This window comes from Muscardinus avellanarius, assembly GCF_963383645.1.
Source record: "Muscardinus avellanarius genome assembly, chromosome: 7".
NCBI lineage: Eukaryota > Metazoa > Chordata > Mammalia > Rodentia > Gliridae > Muscardinus > Muscardinus avellanarius.
Genome location: NC_137793.1, coordinates 62,348,451 through 62,371,647, shown reverse-complemented (window position 1 = coordinate 62,371,647; position 23,197 = coordinate 62,348,451). Strand labels below are relative to the sequence as shown.

General features: G+C 39.1%; 1 protein-coding gene across 2 annotated transcripts in view; it reads left to right on the top strand.

The window, feature by feature from the left end:
• Window positions 1–23,197, top strand: part of FMN2 (formin 2) — a gene marked incomplete at both ends in the record, with an annotated part of 296,940 nt that overhangs the window by 163,910 nt on the left and 109,833 nt on the right. For both annotated transcript variants that reach the window (XM_080698425.1, XM_080698424.1), the window contains one exon: window positions 3,296–3,357. In XM_080698425.1, the coding sequence (XP_080554551.1) occupies window positions 3,296–3,357 (62 nt within the window). The remainder of the gene's footprint in view (window positions 1–3,295; window positions 3,358–23,197) is intronic.

Here is a 23,197-nt window from a genome sequence, read left to right as displayed (position 1 = left end):
AGATAACATCTTGATATAATATCAATATTTAGTTGTTTAACTCCCAAAACATGACTGAAATTTTGGACCTAGGAATGAGAATCTTTTGTCACCGTGTGTGTGTGTGTGTGTGTGTGTGTGTGTGTGTGTGTGTGTTTGGTGTGTGTGTGTGTGTGTGTGTGTGTGTGTGTGTGTTGAATTTTCCCCTAATCATTGATGGTAACACCTAGTCAGTTGCTTGTGGACTTTCAGGGCTGGATAATTCAGCACATTCTGACCTCATAAATCTAATCTCAAATTATTATGTCTCAATTAACTGTTCAAACTTCTAGTAAACTAGTGCAATCTCTAGGGGATAAGAAACACTTTATACTTGTTGAATACATCCATAAAAGTGTCACCTAACTTTCTTCCTTTTAGAACTTTTATCATTTGAAAATGCACCCCCTCCCTGATCACAGGTTTAAGGTAGGGAACAATGGATGACATTACTAAAATGTAGTAACATTGAAATTTTAATCTAAGTCCTTACTTCCAAAATGGCAACATGTGTTTTTGACATTGAGGAAATATGGAACTTCATAGCCTAAATATTTCCCAAGTGACATCTTTTATTTGCTCCCTAGAACTGTCCCTTCGTATCTACCCTTCTTTTTTTTTCAGCTACATAAGCATGATACTATTGTGCCTTCAGTGCTGCTGAAGTCTATTTGATTTGTGCTTCCATTTCTCAAAAGTGGAACAAACTAAGGGAAGATCGTTTGGAGGAATAGTAATGGTGCTGCTTTCCAGTGAGGTTTTCTGCAGGTTTTCATGAGTTAGAATCATTTGAGAATTTGATTAGGGACATAGGGAATTTATTGACATACTCATAGGTATATAGCAGTGCACAAGATAAAAATATGAGAAACCTCAGGATATTCACAAAGCTTCACGTGGGAAAAAATTTATAGAAGCCGGGTGTGGTGGCGCACGCTTGTAATCCCAGCATTTGGGAGGCTGAGACAGGAGGATCATGGTTTGCAGACAGCCTCAGCTGCTTAGTGAGGCCCTCTGCAACTTAATGAAACCCTGTTTCAAAATAAATAATAAAAAATAGGGCAGGGGTTGTAGCGCAGAGGTCATATGCCCCTGGGTTCCACCCCCAGACCCACACACACACAAAAGAACGTATAGAAACAATAGTATGTTTTAAAATGATAACTATATTCAAAGGAAAGTTGTACAGTTGTGTTTTATGAGTTTTGCTTCAGTATGAAAGATTTTATTGTGTGTAGAGTTTTTTTGTGTGTGTCATGTTCTGAGGATGAAATTCTAGACTAAATTATGTATTAGCCTTATCCTTAAAGTTTTCCAGCCAACCTGTATATTCAACAAGTGTGCCTACAAAGAAATGTAGAAAATCACTGGGTTAATACTTGGTTAAGGAATTCTAAAATCAGAAAGTTTTCATTTCATCTAAATTTTCTTTCAGGTCTATACTACATAAACCTCAAAGAGGTAATTCCATATGTAAATTTGCTATTTTTACATATTTTGTTCCTATTTGCTCAGCAGAAATCATTAGTTAATCCCTTTTAATTAATTTTTATATGTGGTCAAATTTAGTTGGACTATATTTTTGCTACTTGGAGAAACTAAACAGTTTGTGCTGTTTGCCTGACATTGTCTAACAAGATTCTTCTAAGAATTGTAAACTCTTAAATTCATATCACATACTATTTTTTTGAAAATTGAAATAGTGGATTATTATTAGAGTACAAGTATCATATTCTAGTTGGTACAGTATTTGTTGGTGGATCTGGGCTCTGTTCCCAGAAATGCTAATTACCTTGGTTAGATTTCTCACCCATCCTATGATCCCATCTCCCTCTTTTTCTTCTTAATTTTGTCTTGGAATTTTGCCAGAGTAAACTAGAAAATGTCTCATATGTACTTTCATCTTTGAGAGATGAGACATGGTAAAATGCCTCAGTTATCAAAATTAATATATCCAATTTATGATTATCCATGTTATAACTTTTCTCCTGGAAACCGTATCCCACACAGCTTCGCTGGGTATTTGACACAAAACTATCTGAGCAAATTTACCTTGCCTCTAGCTAATATTTATGTGGGAAATCCAGAATGAGATTTTGATTAACCTATGCTGAAACCAAGCATATGTCCTCCAAAATACAGCATAGCATTTCCAGACCAAGAAATGAATTTAAAAGGCATATTGCTGTTTTTTATGATCTCTTCTGCTTCTTCCTTCTATAAACATGGATGGTTTGTATCTTAAGGATGAATCTGTACATATCTCAGTACCAATGTCAAAGATTTTTTTTTTTTCGGTACTGGGAATTGGAACCCAGGGGCATTCTACCTTTGAGCTATACCCCAGCAGCCCTGTTTTTTATTCTGTTATTTTGAGACAGGGTCTCACTAAGTTTAGAAGGGCCTCATTAAGGCTGACCATGAATCCAGGCCCTCCAGTCTCAGCCTCCCAAATACTAGGATTACAAGCATGCGCCACCACACCCAGCTGTTTTTTTTTGTTTGTTAACACTTCAAGGAACCATAACAAGAAATGCACCTATCATTTCTAGACCAAGTCTTCCAGTTTAGTGATTAGATTTAACTTTTTTCAATTTTTTTTCTTTTCTCATGGTTTTTTTTTTTTTTTTTTTTTTTTTTTTTTTTTAGTTCTGGGAGTGGAACCCAGGGGCTTTCTACCTCTGGGCTACACTCTCAGATCTTTTAAATTATATATATATATATATATATATATATTTTTTTTTTTTTTAATTTGAAAACAGGGTCTCACTAAGTTGCTGAGAGCCTCACTAAGTAGCTGAGGCTGGCTTCTAACCTATGCAATCCTCCTATCTCGGCCTCCCAAGGACTGGGATTACAAGCATGCGCCACCATGCCCAACTTTTTTAAATGTTTTAAATAAATTGGCAGGTATGAGCATTTTTATCGGTCTAAAACTAGTATGCAACAGTTTTTAGAAGTGATTTGCTTATTTTTCTGGTAAGTAGAGATTTTTCAAATTTATCTGATTCTGCCATGGAAGACAAACTTCCAGCTTCTCTCTGAGCTTTGAGCCTCGTGCAGGGGATTTGGTATCTGAGGAGCAAGTGGAAGCTGTGATATTTGACACCTGCGCTGTTGAAGTCCTAGGACTTCAGAGTGGGGTCCCCAGAAGCCTGGAACTGAGAGCCCTAAACCCTGTGACCTCCAGGTCATGAAGGCTCTGCCCTGAGATAGCCAGGCATCTTCCTAGGTGTCTTGGACAATTTACATTCTTTTTATTTGTCTTTTTTAACAGCTGTTGTGAACTTGGACAATTCTGTGGTCGACCTGGAAACCCTTCAAGCTCTCTATGAGAACGTGAGTAATAGAAGGAATGTTATGTGTAGATGTAGTGTGTAATGTGTAGACGGTTCATGTTTCTGTTGCCCATTTGAGCTGCTCGTTTTAAAGTCCTCTAAGAAAATTTGGTTTGGATGCAGAGATGCAGTATACATAGGTGTTTGTTAAATATTTTTTAGGAACATGTTGGACAGATGTGTGCACTCACAGGTTTTCATGTTTGTGAGGTCACTTGTGTTTTCTGTTTTGGAATACTAGTCAATGTTTATATGATTGCTAATTTGGGTCAAACATTGTGTGCAAAAATGCACACACACATTTTTAACATTTTAGAATATTTAATTTATTTTTTATAATTTAATTTTTTTATTTGTGCATTGTATTTACACATCATAATGGGGTAAAAAATGTGTGCAGACATAAATGCACACATCACCCAGCCATCCCCCAACCAGTCCCCACCTCACTCCCTCCCCATCCCTCCTTCCCATGCTTGGTTTAGTTGTTGATTTCGATATGAATAAGTACATCATGTGCTTTAAAGTGTTTCCCTCTCCCCACCTCCCATCCCCACAGTTAGGTTGTCTTATTTGCTCCTCTATACGATTTCTTTTTTCACCTGGAGTTCCTCCTATAACCCCAATCACACTAGCTTTCACATATTAGGGAAAACATCCAATTCCTTACTTTTTGTGACTGACTAATCTCACTTAGCATAATGTCCTCAAGATCCATCATTTCCCTGAAAATACCGCAATTGTATATTTTTTATGGCTGAGTAAAATTCCATTGTGTACATATCCCACAGTTTTGTAATCCATTCATCTGTTGATGGACATCTTGGCTGGTTCCATAGTTTGGCTATGGTGAATTGTGCAGCTATGAACATAGATACACATGCATTAGTTTAGTAGTTTGGTTTCCTTTCTTTTGGGTAGATACCCAGAAGTGGTATTGCTGGATCAAATGGTAGATTTGTTCCCATTCTTCTGAGGATTCTCCATACCGTTTTCCAAAGTGGTTGCACTAATTTGCAATCTCACCAACAATGTTTTAGAGTTCCCACTTCTCCACATCCTCATCAGCATTTGTTATTGTTCGTGTTTTGAATGATTGGCATTCTAGTTGGAGTTAGGTGAAACTCAGGGTAGTTTTGATTTGCATCTCTGATTGCCAGTGATGTTGAGCATTTTTTCATGCATTTATTGGCTATTTGAATTTCCGCTTTTGTGAAGTGTCTATTTAGTTCACTTGCCCATTTTTTGATTGGATGCTTTGTTTTTTTAGTGTTGAGTTTCTTGAGTTCTCTGTATATTCTAGATATTAGTCCTCTATCAGAGGGGTAGGTGGCAAAAATCTTCTCCCATTTTGTTGGCTCTCAATTTAGGTTCTTGCCAGTTTCCTTTACTGAACAGAAGCTCTTCAGTTTCATGCAATCCCACTCATTAATTTGCCTTTTGGTTTGTTGTGCCTTAGGGGTCATGTTGAGAAAGTTTTTTATCTGTGCCTATGTGTTGCAGTGTTGGACCTATGCCCTCTTTGAGGAGCCTTAAGCTCTCAAGGTCTAATTTCTAAGTCTTTGATCCATCTTGAATTGACTCTTGTGCAGGGTGAGAAAGTGGGATTAATTTCCAATTTTCTGCATATGGTTAACCAGTTTTGCCAACACCATTTGTTGAACAGGCTATCTTTCTTCCAGTGTATGTTTTTAGCCCTTTATCAAAAATCAATTGACTGAAAGTGTGTGGACTTGTTTCTGGGTCTTCTATTCTGCTCCATTGGTCTATGTATCTGTTTTTGTGCCAGTGCCATGCTGTTTTTATTACAATGGCTTTGTAGTATAGTTTAAGGTCAGGTATTGTGATTCCTCCTACATGGTTTTTGTTGCTGAGAACTACTTTGGCTATTCTGGGCTTTTTGTTATTCCAAATAAATTTAAGGACTGATTTTTCTATGTCTGTGAGGAATGATCTTGGTAGTTTAATGGGCATTGCCCTGAATCTGTAGATCACTTTTGGAAGGATGGCCATTTTGATAATATTTATTCTGCCTTTCCATGAACATGGATGATCTTTCCGTCTTCTAAGATCTTCTTTGATTTCTTTTTTCAATGTTTTATAATTTTCTTTGTAGGGATCTTTTACCTCCTTGGTTAAGTTTATTCCTAAGCATTTTATTTTTTTATTTGTGATCTTGAGTGAAAGTATTTTCTGAGTTTCTTTTTCAGTGGATTTATGGTTGGTATACAGGATAGCTTCAGAATTTTTAATATTGATTTTGTATCCAGACACTTTGCTGAATTTGTTGATCAGTTCTATAAGCCTTTTGGTTGAGTTTGTTGGGTTTTCTAAATATAGTATCATGTCATCTGCAAATAGTGAAAGTTTGAGTTCTTCTTTCCCTCTTTGTACTCCTTTGATTTCCTTCTCCTGCTTTATTGTTCTGGCTAGAGTCTCTAGTACTATATTGAAGAGAAATGGTGATAATGGACACTCTTAATATTTAATTTATAAGTAAAGCTTGAATATATTCAAAGTATACAGCATGTTAATTTTTTTTGTTTTATTTTTGGTGGCACTGGGAATTGAACCTAGGGACACTCAGCTTCCAAGTTATGCTCCCACCCTTTTTATGTTTTGTTTTTTTTTTTTTTTTTTGGTGTGTGTATATGTGTATGGTAGTGGGGGTGGAACCCAGGGGACTTCTACTTCCGGGCTATAACCCCAGACCTATTTCTCTATTTTATTTGGAAACAGGGTCTCACTAAGTTGCTGAGAGCCTCGCTAAGCTGCTGAGGCTGGCTTTGAACTTGTGATCCTCCTGTCTCAACTTCCCAAGTACTAGGATTACAAGTGTGCACCACCACTACCGGCTCTATCTTTTATTTTAAAATAGAGTCTAGCTAAATTGCTGAGGGTCTTGCTAAGTTTCTGAAGCTGGCTTTGAACCTGTGATCCTCCTGTCTCAGCCTCCCAGATATTGGGATGATAGGCATGGGCCACTCTCCTGGCCAGCATGTTGATTTGACATGCATGTTCATGGTGTAATGGTTGCAAAATCTAATTATAACATCAGTTGCTGCCCATGCTTGCATCACATACCAAGAATTCCTCAGTTTATAACCAAAAGTCTCAACTTTTGACCGGTATTGCCCTTCTTCCCTGACCTCATACACCCAGCAATCATCTTTCTATTACTGCTTCTATGAGTTCAAGATTTTTATATGCTTATGTATCTTTCTGTGTCTGGCTCTTATCACTTAGCATTATAGCCTCCACGTTTATCCATGTTGTTGCACATGGCGAGATTTCATTTTTCATGCCTAAGTAGTATTTCTATGTATATATGGATAATTTCTTGATCATTCATATGTTGATGCCACTTGGATTGCTTTCCATATCTTAGCTCTCATGAATAATGTTGCCATGAATATAAGGGTGCAGCTTTTGCTTCTCTATAGCAATTTCATTTCCATTAGAGGTATTCATGGGAGTGGAATTCCAGAAGTGGGATTTCTAGACCCAATGGACGTTTTGTCTTTAATTATTTGAGGAATGCCTACACTGTTCCACATAATGGCTGCACCCACTTGCTCTGTTTACACTATTTGCTCCCACCAGTAGTGCACACGGGTCTCCCTGGCTTAATCATCCTACCAGATGTACGTACTATCTCAGTGTAGCTTTGATTTGCATTTCTCTGATGAGCCATAGACAGGGGCTCGTATCCCTATTTTATGCATTAGGAGACAGACACAGTTCAAATGGCTTTCTGGAGATCACACAGCAAGCACTGTGCTGTAGCTAGGATGTGGGTCCTGCTTCTCTCTACATGGCCACAGGTTCCTTCACTAAGTGGCAGGACAATCATCTTTTCTTTGCCTGAAGAAGTTGGCAGAGGGATTAGGGTATAAGAGAAGGACCACAGCGCGATGGAGTTAGTGGCCTTTAGAAGTACAGTCTGTATGATCACATATTAAGTATCTAGAACAAGGCATGGCATTGCTTTTTAAAAATATATCTTTATTGATGCATTATAACTATACTGAGGTTTAGTATGGTAAACACAGTCCATAAAGTCTCACTGTGGTCCTATTTTGTCTCTAATACATACAAGTTCTTTGTTCAGTTTGTTTTGCTCTTGCCTATAATCTGCCTGGTATTTAAGCCTTTGTGTTCTCTGGGTCTTGGCTTGAGTTGGATTTTGACATTCCTGTGTCAAGTCAAGGAATTCCTGTGGTAGGCAGGAGGCAGGCTGTTTCCCTGACCACTCCCTCAGGGGCTGTGTATGCAACCTGCTTGTGTGCTCTTTAACTTGACCGTTTAAAAACATATGTAGTTGAGGTTTCCCTTGTGAGCCTGAAATTTATAAGCGAAAATATTCCTCGTGGTGCATCAGACAGAATCTATCAAGCAGACATAGGCTTTTTACCCAGAAAGCAAAGGGAGCCCAAGTGTTCATTGAGTCCAAGTTGTGAATGAGGATTGAAAGGGAAGGTTTGGATGATTTATCACAGAGGTGTTGGTATATGCTAGGAAAACTGGAAAAACCAATTATGCATTCCATATAATATTAGTGTCCCAGGAAAATGGGTATTTTAAACACAGGCATGTGGAGGTACAGCATTCGCATTTGTCTTGAGGCTTTTATACAAGCCCTTTCCCAACCAGGAGAAGCAAAGAAATGCTAGGGGAGAGTGACTCCTTCAGCAGATCACACTGAGCTAAGTTGTCAAGGTGTGTGTCTGTCTTGTGCATATACATACGTACGTGATGTAAATGAATGTCTTATTTAAGCTTGGTATATCCATGTGTAGACATATATACTGAAAAATACAACATTGAAGACAATTATATTTATAAATATAAAATTATTTTATATTGATTTAGAATATTTTTTTAGCAGTTGTTACTTTCAAAGCAAATTAATTTTATTTTATTTATTTATTTTTGTGTATGTGTGTGGTACTGGGGTAGAACCCAGAGGCTTTCTAACCCCGGGCTATACTCCCAGACCTATTTTTTATATTTTATTTGGAAACAGGGTCTCACTAAGTTGTTGAGAGCCTCACTAAGTAGCTGAGGCTGGCTTCAAACCTGCAGGAGCCTCCTGTCTCAGCCTCCCAAGCACTGGGATTACAAACGTGCACCACCACACCCGGCTCAAAGCAAATTAATTTTATAAAATACAAATTTCTGACTCAGGACAACTGTGTAGCTATATAAAACGGGTTTGCCAGGGTGGTGGTACACGCTTATAATCCCCGCGCTTGGGAGGCAGAGACAGGAGGTTCCCGCAGGTTCGAAGCCAGGCACACTGGCTTAAGAGACCCTGTTTCCAAATAAAAAGTATAAAACAAAAAATAGGTCTGGGAGTGTAGCCTGAAGGTAGAAGGGTTTCCAGGAACCCCAGTACCACTAAAAAAAAAAAAAAGAATTTCCTTTCTTTTTGTTGTGGCATTAGGGATGGAACCCAGGGGCTTTTCTACCTCTGGGGTATACTCCCAAACCTGTTTTATACTTTATTTGGAAACAGGGTCTTATTAAGTTACTGATAGCCTCACTAAGTAGTTGAGGCTGGCTTTGAACCTGAGCAGTCCTCCTGTCTCAGCCTCCCAACCGCAAATAACATGATAGTCCAATTTTTATTAAAAAACCCAGTCTGTCAAAGATGTGTCTTTTAATTTGAGAATTTAAAGCACTTATATTTAGTGTTATTATAGTGAGATATACCTTACTTCCTGTCATCTTGTTTTATTATGATTGTTCCAGTTCTGATTCTCATTTGCCTATCAACTTTTATAATGAGATATATTAGTTTCTAATATTCTCTCTCTTAATTGGTTTTAATCTTTTAGGAGGTATACCATGTTGCCTTGTTTTTCCATATTTTGTATGTCTCTAAGTTGAGATTTTTTGCATGTGTGGTATTGGATTTCTCTTCCCCTTTTTTGGGATGGAATTTTTAGAGCAAGTTTTCTCTTTATGATATATCCTGGGAAATTAGTTGCAGTGAGTTACAGGATGTATTTCCAAGTGGGTTTTGTTGTAGGCTTTCCCTGCTACTTCTCTAATGATGGCTAATGTACTTTGACACAGTGTGTTGTGTCAGAGCCTGAGTTCCTACTTCCTCTGTAGGTCTCACAAGAGTGACATCCTGGTAATGGATCAGACAGCTGTGTTGTATACAGCAGAGGCTATGGAGTACACCCCCTGTGATTATTACTCTAGTCTTGACAATATTTCATCTTCTAAAATGCATAGGAAATGCCCACGTTGAGCCCCCAATAGGGATGATATCCACAATCTTTGAATTGTTTCTCTCTGATGATGCTAGAGGAGCAAATGTCCAGGAACAAGTCTTTAGGCTCCCCCTGCCTATAGGTATTGAGGGTCCAGTCGTAAGCTTGGGGTTTTCACCTCCTCTATGCCAAAGTTTCCACCGAGTCGGACTGTGTGTGGATCAGGCCGACTGTCTCTTAGCTGGGCTGGGAGTGTAGCTCAGCAGCAGAGCCTCTACCCCCTAAACTTGAAGTGTTAGGCTAGGTCCCAGGCACATCACATAAAGGGAAAATGAACAGCAGCAGCAACAACAAACCACAGTGAACCAGATACAGCATTAAAGTAAACACCAGGTGTCAACTACGCCATCCACAGTGCTAACAGCCACAACCACAGGAATGGCAGGGGCAGAAATTATGTAAACAGCTTCAAAGTTGGTAAATACACAGTTGATTAAGAGACAAAAATGGAAAGGCAAGGGAATAGAAGGTTAGAATATTTCAAATGTGAAAAGAGAAAGTAGAAGACTGGTCTAAAGTTAAAGCCATAAAGCAAGAATAAAGTAAAATAAAATGGGAGGTAGGAGAGAACAAGAGGATTTGACTATTAAAGGAAGAAGAAAAGATAAAGAATAACCAAAACCAAAATTAAATTAAAAATAATACAGCAATGTCCCCCAAAGACAAATACTGACTGCTGATTGTATTTCTTTTGAGGCTTTGTCACATTTTCCTGTTGTTTTGGTACATTGAATGATTTTATATTGCATCTCGAGTGACATAGTATACTGTTTATCTGTGTAGTGGTACTTAATTATTATTAGTATTTAATGCTGGGTTTGAACCCAAAGGAATTCTACCTCTGAGATACACCCCCAGTCCCATTTTTTAAAATTTTAAATCAGGGTCTCACTAAGTCCTGAGGCCTCATTAAGTTGCTGAGTTTGGCTGTGAACCCATGATCCTCCTGCCTCAGCCTCCCAAGGCATGTGTGCCACCATGCCTTGCCCTGTATTTAATGATTTCTTTTGTACAAAACAATTACATGAGCTTATTACTGTTTCTAATATATATAGTCTGATTTTCATTGAAAAAAGAAATTTAATGATGTTTGAAATCATGGGCTTCCTAGTATTATGTTTTCTAAACTAGATATAGTGAATCACTATTGTCTATAATCTGTAGTAAAAACAAACAACAAAAAACATGTTGCACAAAATAATCAAATTTTTAGGGAGAACTGTTCACTTAAAATTGAAAATAAAATTGCTAAGGGCCATAATATATGTCTAATTAAATGGTCATCTTCACATTGAGGGTATCTTTAACTGAATCCTTCTTTCACTTAAATTATTAGTCTAGGAAGAACAGTATTACATTGTTTAGAAAATGCTACTGTTATTCAGTTGAAATAAAGTTAGATTTGCAGAAACATACATATTGCACCATGCCAATGAATATATCTATCATGCAGTTATGTTAACAGTTACCATTTTACTTATGACCAAATAACTGAATGTATATCCTTTTAATGTGTTTTCTTTCCTGGTATATCTTCCTGTAATAAGAACTGTTCAATGAAAATGTCATCTTATTAATATAGGATAATTATTGTAATAATTTGACATGGTTTAGCTTTACAGGTTCAGTATAATTGTTTTCAAGTCCATAAATGTAGAGGTTTCTGGAATAGATACATTTGCTATTTGAAAAATATTGTATGCTCTAAAGAAAAAGAGTCAAATGTAAAGAGAATGGAGATTGCTCAGGATGGTGGGTACAATCTTAAGTATTGTTATTTAAAGGATGCCATGTGAATTAGGAATTGAGGGGAATGAGGAAGCGAGGCCTGTGGACATGGTGGAGGCCTTGCCGTCTGTGAAGTGCAGGAAAGACTGCCTGACCCAGGGCACAGCAGGAAGGTGGCCATGCTGCCCCAGGGGGCACTGGAAAGGCCAGCTCCTCTCAGGCCCTGTAGGCCTTTGTAAGACTTTGAATTTTACTTTGATTAAATGGCCAGTTATGACTGGGTTTTGAGTAGAGGATTCATATTTCAGAAGCAAATTTCTGGTACTGGAGAAAGACCCTGGGGGAGGGAGGGGGAGGGTCAGAAACCTTTAGGACTTAAGAGATGACCATGGCTTGGACCTGAGTGGAAGACAAGGGATGGGTAAGAAGTGGTCAGATTCTGGAGATATTCTGAAGAGAAAGCCAGTGGGATTTGGTGGTAGGATGTAGGAACTGTGAGAGAAAACCAGGAGGAAGCCAAGCTGTGGGGCCCAGGTAATAGGAAGGTTGGATGGCTAACAGCTGACACATGGGCAGTTTGGTGAGGGACAGGAAAATAAAAACTCTGGCGTGGTCACATCAGGTTTGTTTTGTCTGATTGTCCATGCAAATGGAGTTGTAGAGATAGGAGTCAAGTAGGGTCAAGAGAGTAGAAAGCTCTGAGCATTATAGTCCAACAGTATGGGTTTCCTCAGGGGACTGAACCAGACAGTGGTGCTAACAGAAAGCTTGCCATGATGAACATGCCTGTGATGGGAGAGGACATGAATGTAGAAAGAGCGCTGTGGCACTCCAGGCTAAGCGAGCAACCAAGGGAGCATGGCAGACCTGCAATGAGAAGATCACCTCGCTAACTGGTGCCCACACCTCCCTGGGGAAGGCAGTCATCACCCACAGGTTTGCAGGGACCACTGCTGGCCAATGCTTCTGTGTGGGCACAAAACAAATTTCTCAAGGGCAGGTAGGCTACAGCCGGTGGGCAAGAACTCAGGAATCCTGATGCTGCAGTGGACCTGAGGCCCAGAACCTACAGGGCCCAGGAAACAACCCTCACAGCCAGGTGAGCTGTCGCAGGTACATGGTGCTTGGCGTCTGCCTAGAGAGTGGAGTGGTTGCTGGGCCCATGACAGGAGTGCAAGGTTGCCAAGGTACTCAGCACCTGAGTGTGCCCCAATATGTCCTCAGACATCTACACTGCTGACAAGAAGTGCAATAGGAAGGAAAAGGGCCAACCATAGCACACCAGTGACAGAAAAATCGCACCTTCCTCTTGCAGTCATGGTAGCACCTCCTTCTGGAAAAGCCTAGTAATATGTTCATACGTTCACTGTAACAATAAATGCTGAGCCTGGCCAGCCTGCAATGTCAGAAGTCAGTCTAGAAGGTGCACTGAAAGAGAGGGAGAGCCAGGCGTGGCTTGACACACCTGAAATCTTAGTCCTTGGGAGTCTGAGACAGGAGGATCCCAGGTTCAAGGCAGTGGTTTGAGCTCCTCAGCAACCAAGGGAAATAGAATGCCCTTGGGTTCAATCCCTAGTGCGTGTGCACACGTGCACAGACACACACACCCAGACACACACACACACACACACACACACACACACACACACACACACACGTGAGAGGCAGTAGCTGCACAGGTGGTTGAGGGCTGAACTAGGAGGTATGGTCTTCCTGGCAGGCAAGTCATATGTACTTGGTGACTTCATGTGGCATGCTTCTTGCTCTTATGAAATCTTCTCCACAAACAAAAAGCCTTGTGCTCATGCTTGGCCTTGGCTTGGATCCCCTGGGATATCTTTCAGTCTTTATTGGGTAGGTGTAACTGAAATTATTAATATCAGTTCTGAAACAGTGTTTGAAAGGTATCTGAACATAGTCTTAATTTTGCCTTAATAGTTTTATTAATGGCATTTTAGGGAAAATATAAACTTGATCTAGAAAATGAATTAACTTTTAAATTCAAATTTTCTTATTTGGGGAATAATCTTATTTAGCATTTCATTACTTATTCTTGAGAACAGAAGTCCTGCTAACCTGAAATCCTCTTCCATACATACATGCTTTCTTCTTGCCAGATGCTTGAATGTCATTGGCCTGTTTTGAAGTAGTTCTGTTTGATCTCTGTGAAACAGATGGAAGTATTTGTTATACAAACCTTATTTAGAATGTAATCTTTTTTCTCCCCTGATTGCATATGTTTGGCAGTGAGCTGTCCCTTCTAGATGTGAATGAATTCTGGGCAGTCTCCAAATCTAAACACACCCTAATTTCAAACACCACAATCATGAGGACCCAATTCCTGTTTACTGAGGAATTAAAGTCTAGTAAAACCACATAGTTACTAAGTCCAGTACATGCTAGCAAGGTTTTAAAAACAAAAAGTTTTATAGTTTATTTAGGATTATTGACTCTCATTAAATTCATAAAGTCTTTTCATAAGTAGTATATAATATTTACAGTTGGTTAAATACACAGCTTTCAACCCTCAAAATATACTCCTTATATGGTGTGGTGAGCTACTGGGGTGAGTGGCAAGGGATGGGCTGTGGGGCTGGAGATAGGAGAGTAGTTGAGGTGCATTCTTAATTTTTGTTTACTGTATTGAATAATTGATATCATGTAAAAATGTTTCTGTAAAATATCCATGTATACTTATTAGTTGAATTATTTTTCTGAAACTGGTTCAGTTTTTAAAATTTTGTACTTAGGAAATAAAAGTTCTAAATTCTAAGATAAAACCAAATCTTGGAAGTGAATCCTACAAGAAGTTTGACTGCAGAAAAAAAAAATATATATATAGGAAGGGGAAAACTTCCATACTCCTTTGTAATTAAGCTGTTCTAATCCAATTAGAAGGAAGGGGAAAAAGCAGGTAGGGTAGAAAGAATTAGGAGTCTAAATTTACACTTCTCAGCATGGGATTTCACAGGCATGCTTTAGAGTCTTAGTAATCTTTTCTTAGGTTAGTAGTTGACATGCCATAAACTTTAATCTGGAAGAGGGATATAGTGTGTGCCACATGATACAGCATCCTCAAAAGTATATAAGGTATTACATTAATGAAAACGAATTGGATTAACCATCTGTGTTCCCATAACTTCCTAGAGGAATTTAATTGATTCATGTTTTAAGCAACATTTAATCATCAGTTTCTTCAAACAAAAGTGATAGGAGTATTGACTTTCTCATCATAGCTGTTCTAAAGCCATACTCTCATATTTCATGGTTTTATTGAGCTGGTTCATGGAATCCCTGCAAGTGTGCTCATTTTCAACTATAAACGTGCTTAAGGTGAACTTCAGGATTAAAAATGAAAGCTTTAGATCTTGAATCACTTACAGACCGACTCGATGGAATTAATAAAAACCAGGAATTATATTTCTTTCTTGTTCATCTAGGATGTGATATTGCCTGCCAAATCATAAAATTATTGACTGATAGTTTGATAGCTATGCTTATTTTGGATAAACCAATACATGAATTCCTGGAAATTGAGTTAAAATGGTTAATACTGCTGCAGTGGAAACAAAAAACATAGAATTCTTTATATATGTTTTTCTTCTTTTTATAAAGTGACATTTTAGGTTGACCAGTTGGTATACCAAAGGCCAGCTCATTCTAGAGCAGAGAGCATCTCTGTGTTCACTGTTGGGTTGTTAGTGGTGACTGTTTGCTTTTTATGGACAGCTGCTGAGTACTTCTAGGGTTTTTTTTTTTTTTTACCTTTGTTGTTTGTTTGTTTGTTTGTTTGTTTGTTTGTGTGTTGGCACTTGGAATTGAACCCAGCCAGGGAAATTCTACCTCTGAGATTAACACAAGCCTCTTTTTAAATTTTTATTTTGAAGCAGGGTCTTGCTAAGTTGCTGAAGCTGGCCTCAAACCTGCAATCTGCCTGTCCCCACCTCCAGAGTAGCTGGGATTACTGGTATGTGTCACTGGACTTGGCTTGAACACTTCTCTTTTTCATGTCTTCATTCATTCATTCATTCATTCACTCATTCACGCATTCATTTTTAGCATTGTCTATTTTACCATCTTGGCACTCTACGCCCTCCAGCTACCTCCCCCTCCAGTTTCCCAAAGCCACCCAAAGCACTGACAACAGCTGTTTGTTTGACAGACTTATACTTACTTTGTCCTCCTTTTCATCATCTAGGGAACAGTCAATTCTCATCCCTCACTTCTGAGATAATTTTTCCTTTTGTCAAGTCTTAAGTAGCAGGGTCTGATTGCGACATGGGCCTCATCCTCAGAACACCTGTAAGCCTAGACACTCCGCACATATTCACTTGATTTCCTTTACCTTCATATTCTCCAAGCTCTTGAAAATTCTTTCCCCTTAGTGTTATATCACCTTGATTGATAGTAAGCACTACAAAATGTTTACCAAATGAGTGTGCACAAGTAGTTACAGTATTTAGAACATGGGCCTTGACAGGCTCTCTTTAACAGAAGCTTTTTCTCTGAAGTCATGATTTTAATAATTTTGCTTCATAGAAGAAAGTTATTCTGTAACCAGATGTTCCACAAAGTTAATTTGAGGATCAGCTTTTATTTTTTATTTTAAATAAACATTATTGTTTAGTTATGGTTGTGATAGCAATCTCTGACAAACAGTGTCTTATAGAATCTGTGTCCCCATGTAAGATGCAGTCACTCAGCTGGTTGAATCGAAGCCCCACACACTTCCCTCCAGAACCTACATCTCTGCACATCAAGATTAACGTCTTCCATATATGTCAGTAAAGGAGATTCAGAGAGAGGTTGTTGTTAGAAGGCTATGCACCTCTCCTGGTCCTGACCTCTCCTCTTTTCCCACCCATGAATCTCATTTGAATGACTACAGAAGTCAACCCCTGACATTTGCCATCTCTCTGCATTGTGCCACATGTGCTTTGAGTCACAAGTGTTTGCACTCATCTTTTCTTTCTGAAAGCCTTTACTAAGTGAGCTGGCTGCGGGAACGTGAGCCATCCTAGTTGGACACCATTAGACCTGGCCCGCAGCCCTCAGTTCTACTCCTCCAGGGCAGCCTCCTCCAGCAGACACATACAGCAACCAGCTTTGTGATCCTTAGGGAAGCTAGTGGGTACTGTGTTCTAGCTGCATGTAGAATTCCAACCATCTAATGTTTGTACACAATACAAAGCAGGAGTAACAAAATAATTTATAGGGTTATATGATGCATTTAATTCCAAAAATGCTTAAGTATGCTTGAATAAGAAGACATAATGAAGCAGAAAGGTATTTTTCCCTATATTCATAATAACCTTGAGTATATAAGCTAAAACTGGCTTTTTTTCCAGAATGGCAAACCCTTAATAAAGTTCAGATATGGTAATTCTTAGATATTCCTAGCAGGTCTATTTTTAGGATCTCTGTGTATATTAAAATATATTATAGGATATTTAAATATTTTTAATAATTTATATAAAATGACATACATTATTAGTACCCTGAAAAATTTATTTTTTTTATTTTTTTTATTTTTGTGGTACTGGGGGTGGAACCCAGGGGCTTTTCTACCTCTGGGCTATACTCCCAAACCTATTTTATATATTTTATTTGGAAACAGGTCTCACTAAGTTGCAGAGAGCCTCACTAAGTAGCTGAGGCTGGCTTCAACTTGTGCGATCCTCCTGTCTCAGCCTCCCAAGCTCTGGGATTACAAGCGTGCGCCACCACGCCTAGCCCCTGAAAAAGTCTTTATGCATACAATATACACATTTTATTTTCCAATATATACCTTTCTCCCTCCCTCCCTGTGTGTGTGTATGTGTGTGTGTGTGTGTGTGTGTGTGTGTGTGTGTGTGTGAGAGAGAGAGAGAGAGAGAGAGAGAGAAAGAGAGAGAGAGAGGGGGAGAGGGAGAGGGAGAGGGAGATAGATAGATAGATAGATAGATAGATAGATAGATAGATAGATAGATAGATATTGGGGATTGAACCCAGGGACACGGGACATTCTACTTCTGAGCTACTATACCCCCAGTCCTTTTTATTTTTATTGTTTTGAAATAGGGTTGCATTAGCATCTCACTACATTGCGGAGGTTGTCCTCAAACCCGTGATCCTTCTGTCTCAGCCTTCACAGTACTAAGTTACAGGCCTGACCCAGCTCCATCTGACATCTTTGTACGTAGTATACTGTTGGGAAGCATACTGGGTACCTATTGGCCACTTCTCTAGGGGAAATATAACTTTTGTTACACAGCTAAAATATGCACACAGTTTTAATTAAAATGTCAGAACCAAGTGCTAATAATCTATGAAAAAGATAATTTAACAAAAAATATTATGGGGTACTTTATGCCCCCCCCAGAAGAGGGGTAGATCATAAGTGCTTTGATATTTTGAGAAAGAGAAATCAGGCATCTGTCTATGGCTAGGAACCCAAATATTGCTTGGATGAAAAGAGCAGAGGGAGAATTGCTATATCGTGCCCACGCCTACATGACATCCTCCTGAGAAATGCTGATCGAGCTATTGATGTGGCCCTGTCTTCAGTATGTACTGTCCTGAGATGAACAGGTATACAAAGTTTCCACTACTTAAAAAGAGCGTCAGCTAGGCCTGGTGGCGCACGCTTGTAATCCCAGTGCGTGGGAGGTGGAGACAGGAGGATACCTCTGGTTCGAAGCCAGCCTTGCTGGCTTAAGAGACCCTGTTTCCAAATTTTTTTTTAAAGTATAAAATAGGTCTGGGAGTGTAGCCCTGAGGTAGAAGGGTTTCCAGGAACCCCAGTACCATCAAAAAAAAAAAAAAAAGAGCTTCAACTGGGCATAGTGGCATACATTTGTAATCCCAGTACTTGGGAGGCTGAGACAGGATGGTTGCAGGTTTGCAGTCAGCCTCAGCTACTTAGTGAGGCTCTCTGCAACTGAGTGAGACCCTACTTCAAAATAAGAAATATAAAATAAGACTGGGGGTATAGCTCAGAGGTAGAATGACCCTGAATTCAATCTCCAGTACTGAAGGAAAAAAAAAAAGAAGACCCTCAATTTCTCTATAGAAGTGGATGGAGAATAAATAAACTCTTAATTAGTGAAAAACAGTATTTGTAGAAATAGTACTTCCATGTTGATTTAATCCTAAATTTGATTCTGGCTGGCTGGTGTGTGTGTGTGTGTGTGTGTGTGTGTGTGTGTGTGTGTGTGTGTGTGTATGTGTGTGTGTGTGTGTGTTCAACAATGAAGATTCCTGTTTGCTGCTTCTTCTGTTACAGTTGTGTTGAGTCCATCTCTGGGTGTGGTGTTGGATTGTTTGAAGTTCCCCATCTATCTACCAGCCATCCTTTTTATATAAATCCTGTTCTTCTGTGACCTGCCTCTTGCTTCTCTCTCTCTGTGAATGTTCACAAATGGTTCAGCTTGGGAGAGTACAAAAAAGTGTTTATCACACATCCACTCCGTCATAACTTCCCAGTTCTTGAGGGAGGACTGGCTCTTCTGACACACATACCCCAAACATTTCCCAGTGTTTTTCCATGGTGATAGGAAAGCATTAGGAAATGGTGCCTTGGACTAGCAAACAGTACATTTTTCCAGCCTGGTGCCAGAAGCATTCACTAGACTATCCTTAAATTCCCTTTTTCTGAGGATGTTACATGAATGCACTTAAGACCAGAAATATTGCAGTATATAGAAGACTTTTGGACTTGGCCTGTATATGGCCATATAAAGTAGAGAATGTTTTTAACTGGTAGCAAATGTGATTTATGTTGTAAATGTCTGCTAAGAACCTCAGTTATTACAAAAACTAGGTCCTGACTTGAAATTATGCATGAATAGTAAAAATATTTGATGTTTTTGATGTTTTATGCTCGAGAGGGTCATTAGCCTTCCCTCCTTATTGCCTAGGATTGCAACAACTGAAATTTAACTGGGCAATAAATTTATTAAAGGAATAAAGAGTCAGCTCTCTTAACAAGGATGTAGAACTCCTATCATGTTTTCCTTCACTGAACTTATTGAGGAGGTTGAGTGGTTCCAGGTGGCATCTCATGTGTATTTGGCTCTGGTTTTTTGTTTGTTTTCTCATGTTTGCCGACATATGGCTAAATATTCTATACTCTCAGATCCCTGAAAAGCCATTCAGCCATTAGATATGCAACTTGAAGGTAGCTGTAGTATATGTGACTACCATTTTTCAAGTTCCTCTTAGTATTTAGAGATACTAAAGTTGTTTAGTATACTTTCAGAAAAAAGATCTGGGGGCTATAGTGTGAGTCTGTGCACCATAAGAAGTATATCTTTTACAAATCTAGTTTTTGCCAGGCATGGTGGTGCACACTTGTAATCCCAGTACTTGGGAGGCTGAGACAGGAGGATTGCACGTTCATGGCCAGCTTCAGCTACTTCATTGACCTTCTACAACTTAGTGAAACCCTGTTTCAATATAAAAAGAATAAAAAATATAGCTGGAAATATAGCTCAGACATAGAATGCCCCTAGGTTCAATCCCTAGCACCACACACACCAAAAAAAAATCTAGTTTTCAAGGTTAGAGGAGGTACAAATTAGCTAATAGTATATAGACCACCCATAAACTCTTGAATGTGTAATGTGCAAAAGTATACTTTAAGGGGCTCCATAATAATGCATAAGTATTTTTCCTTAAAAGTGTTGGGAATCCAGGTGCAGTGGCACACACCTACAATCCTAGCAATTCAAGAGGCTGAGGCAGGAAGATCACACATTTGAGGGTAGCTTCAGCAACTTAGCAAGACCTTACCTCCAAAAATAAAAATAAAAAAGGATAGAGATATATACATGCATGGGCATGTATCACCAGTAAGATATTGTAGTAGGTACAGCTTAGAGAAAAGCAAATAGAAGGGTCTTTGTCATCACCTTGGAGAAAAAATAACAATAATGGACAGAACAGGCTTTCCAGAGAAGATTCCATCTAAGCCAACCCGAGTCAAGCCAAATGAAGCATATTCTAGGCAGAAGATCTGGAGCAATAGCTTACATGTGTGGGTAGATTAAAAAAGCAGAGCAAATTTGACATCAAATTAATGCACTGAATTCTTCATCTATCTAGAACTAACATAGACTTTGATACACAGGCCTTAATCTTATTTATGAAGCTTTGTCAAGCTGACCTGAGAATATCAAAATTATATCAAGCTATGGAATCTTAGAATAATTGAGTGACTAAAAAAATCAGCAATAAATATGTTATTGCGCTTGAGTCCAGAATAACCAATTTCATAAATACATAATGGGAGACATAGGGCAGAGCCTGTGTGTGTGTGTGTGTGTGTGTGTGTGTGTGTGTGTGTGTGTGTGTATATATATATATATATATATATATATATATATATATATAAACTTGGTGTTGGAGGCCTTTTTCTACTGATAATTCAAGGAAAGTAGGAGGTTTCTTTCCCTTAAAGAATGTCCTTAGCTGTGCTGATAGAAGCAGTCATTCTGGAACAATGGGGTTTGGAACTGGACTCCGCTCTGAGAGGTTCAATGTGCAAATGTGCATGTGAGTGGAGGGAGGACCTCACTTGTCTGTCATCAGAGACATACTCAAAGAGCAGCTGTGATTGTGCACGGAATCACATGCCTGCCATATAAATTGTAAGAAACCTGGATACCCAGCACAGAAGACAAAGGAAGCAAATTTAACGTTCTCATACACTTGAGGTAGATGAAGAATTCAACACAGCAGTAGACCTAGGACCGATGTATGTAAATAGAGGGGACATATTTGTTTAATATTTTTTAAAGTATTTTTGATTTTGTTATTGGACAGTGTTCTTCCAAGATGTACTAATGGCATTCAAGGGACAGTGGAGCTGGTCACGAGTGGAGCTGGTCACGAGCGGCGCTGACCTGTGGGGGTGAAAGATGTAGTCATCAGCTGCAGGAAGCCCACCCAGCATTGGTTCTCAACTGTGGCTCCATGCATGCCCAGGCATGCCTGCAGTCTCTTTTTCCAGGGAGGTCTGCAAGTTCAAAGCCATTTTCATCACTGTAGCACTAAGATCTTGTTCGACTCTTTGGCAATGAGATGTTTGTACTGAGCCTGCAGAAGCAGCTGCTCTCATTTGCACCTTGTGTCCCCCAGAGGCACTGTGCTGGGCTTCCAGGGCAGTGCATTGGAAGGGTGGGGCTGGGGGACAGTTCTGAGGCTTTGGGCGTGAGCTCTCCAGGAGCATTGTGGGACACTGGGCGCCTCCTTGCTCAGTTTTGCTTCCTGGTTGGGAGGCCAGCAGTTTGCCCTGGCTTGCACTCTTGCCACAATGTGCCGCCATAGGCCTGCAAGTGGGGCCAGTGGCATGGACTGGAACCTCTAGAACGGGAGCCAAAAGAAACCTTTTCTCTATATAAATCTACTGTCTCAGATATTTGCTGTAGCAGTGCAAAGCTGACTAACATGGCAGTGGTGGGCCCGATTGCCGGTGCCTCGGCATAAATCAAAGCACCAAACTAAGCTGTCACTGTAGTTCTTTACTGCTGTGCACTAGCAGGGAAAAGCCAGTTTCCTCAAAGGAGCAGTAAAATTTGTTAATTTTATTAGAACTCCGCTCATAAGTGTCTTTTTAATATCATGTATTACCAAGTGGAAAGTACATAAAAAGTGTTTCTACAAATAGCAAAACATAAGGGTTATTTTCATAAAAAGCACTTGTGTAAGTTGTGAATTGAACTCACTTTTTTTCTATTGGATAGCATTTCTGTTTGCAAACCTAACTAGAAGACTGGGATTATTCATACCTTGGTATTTTCTAGACTTTTTTTTTTTTTTAACAAAAGAGCCAGTCACTTCAGGAAAAAAAACAAAACTCACAGTAGTTGTTGCCAATGATAAAATCCAAGTTCTAAAGGAAAAGTAGAATTTTGGAAATCTTATATCTAACACCATGAGACTGACAGCTTCTCTACACTTAAAGACTTAAATTCTAATGAGATTGCAGGTGATACTAAAAAGAACCAAATTTATTTTTAGAATTCTAAAGTGGCACCTGGAAGTCTCTGTGTAACTCAGTGAATCAACATTTTGCAAGACAAAACTATAAATTTTTATGTACCATAGTATAAAAAAATTGACAATAGTTTTTAGAGTCCACATTGTAACTAATTTAATGTAACATCAAAAGGTACCCACTATTCCCTGGGTGAAAAACCTATGATAGTACTATTAACTTTCCCTTTTGTGAAGCTGGATTTTCTTTCTATCCTTTCTCCAAACTGACACATCACAACAGACAGAACGCAAAAGCAAATTTGGGTCCCAGCTATAAATCCAGACAATAAACAGAATTACAAACATATAAACATTGCTACTCTTCTAAAGTGCAAGTTTTAAAACTCAAGTATGTGACTTATATTATTAGCATGTGATGGATTTTTGTGATTATTTTGAAGAAATTAGGTATTTTAAGTCTTTGTCAGTTTTCATATCAGATATGGTAAATACAAATAGTTCTTGGGACCTCATACAATTTTGAGAAAAAGAAAGTATCCTGAGTCTAGGAAGTGTGAGAGCTGCTCTTATAGACATTGCTTTTTAGGAGTGCCAACACTGGGCTTTGATGAGATTTAGATATTGTTCCGCCCTCATAGAACTTTCTATGTGGAAAGGACATTAATCAGAAATTCACAAAAATCGATGTCAAATTTTAGGGGCACTTCATACTCTAGAGGAGGTATCCTTGGAAAATGGCCTCTGGTCAGAAGAGGAGTCCCCGACTAAGGGGTGATTGTGTGTGTACTAATGGGGAGCCTCCTGCTGTGGAGGGCGCCGGCCACCCTGCCACTCACCACACCAAGGGCC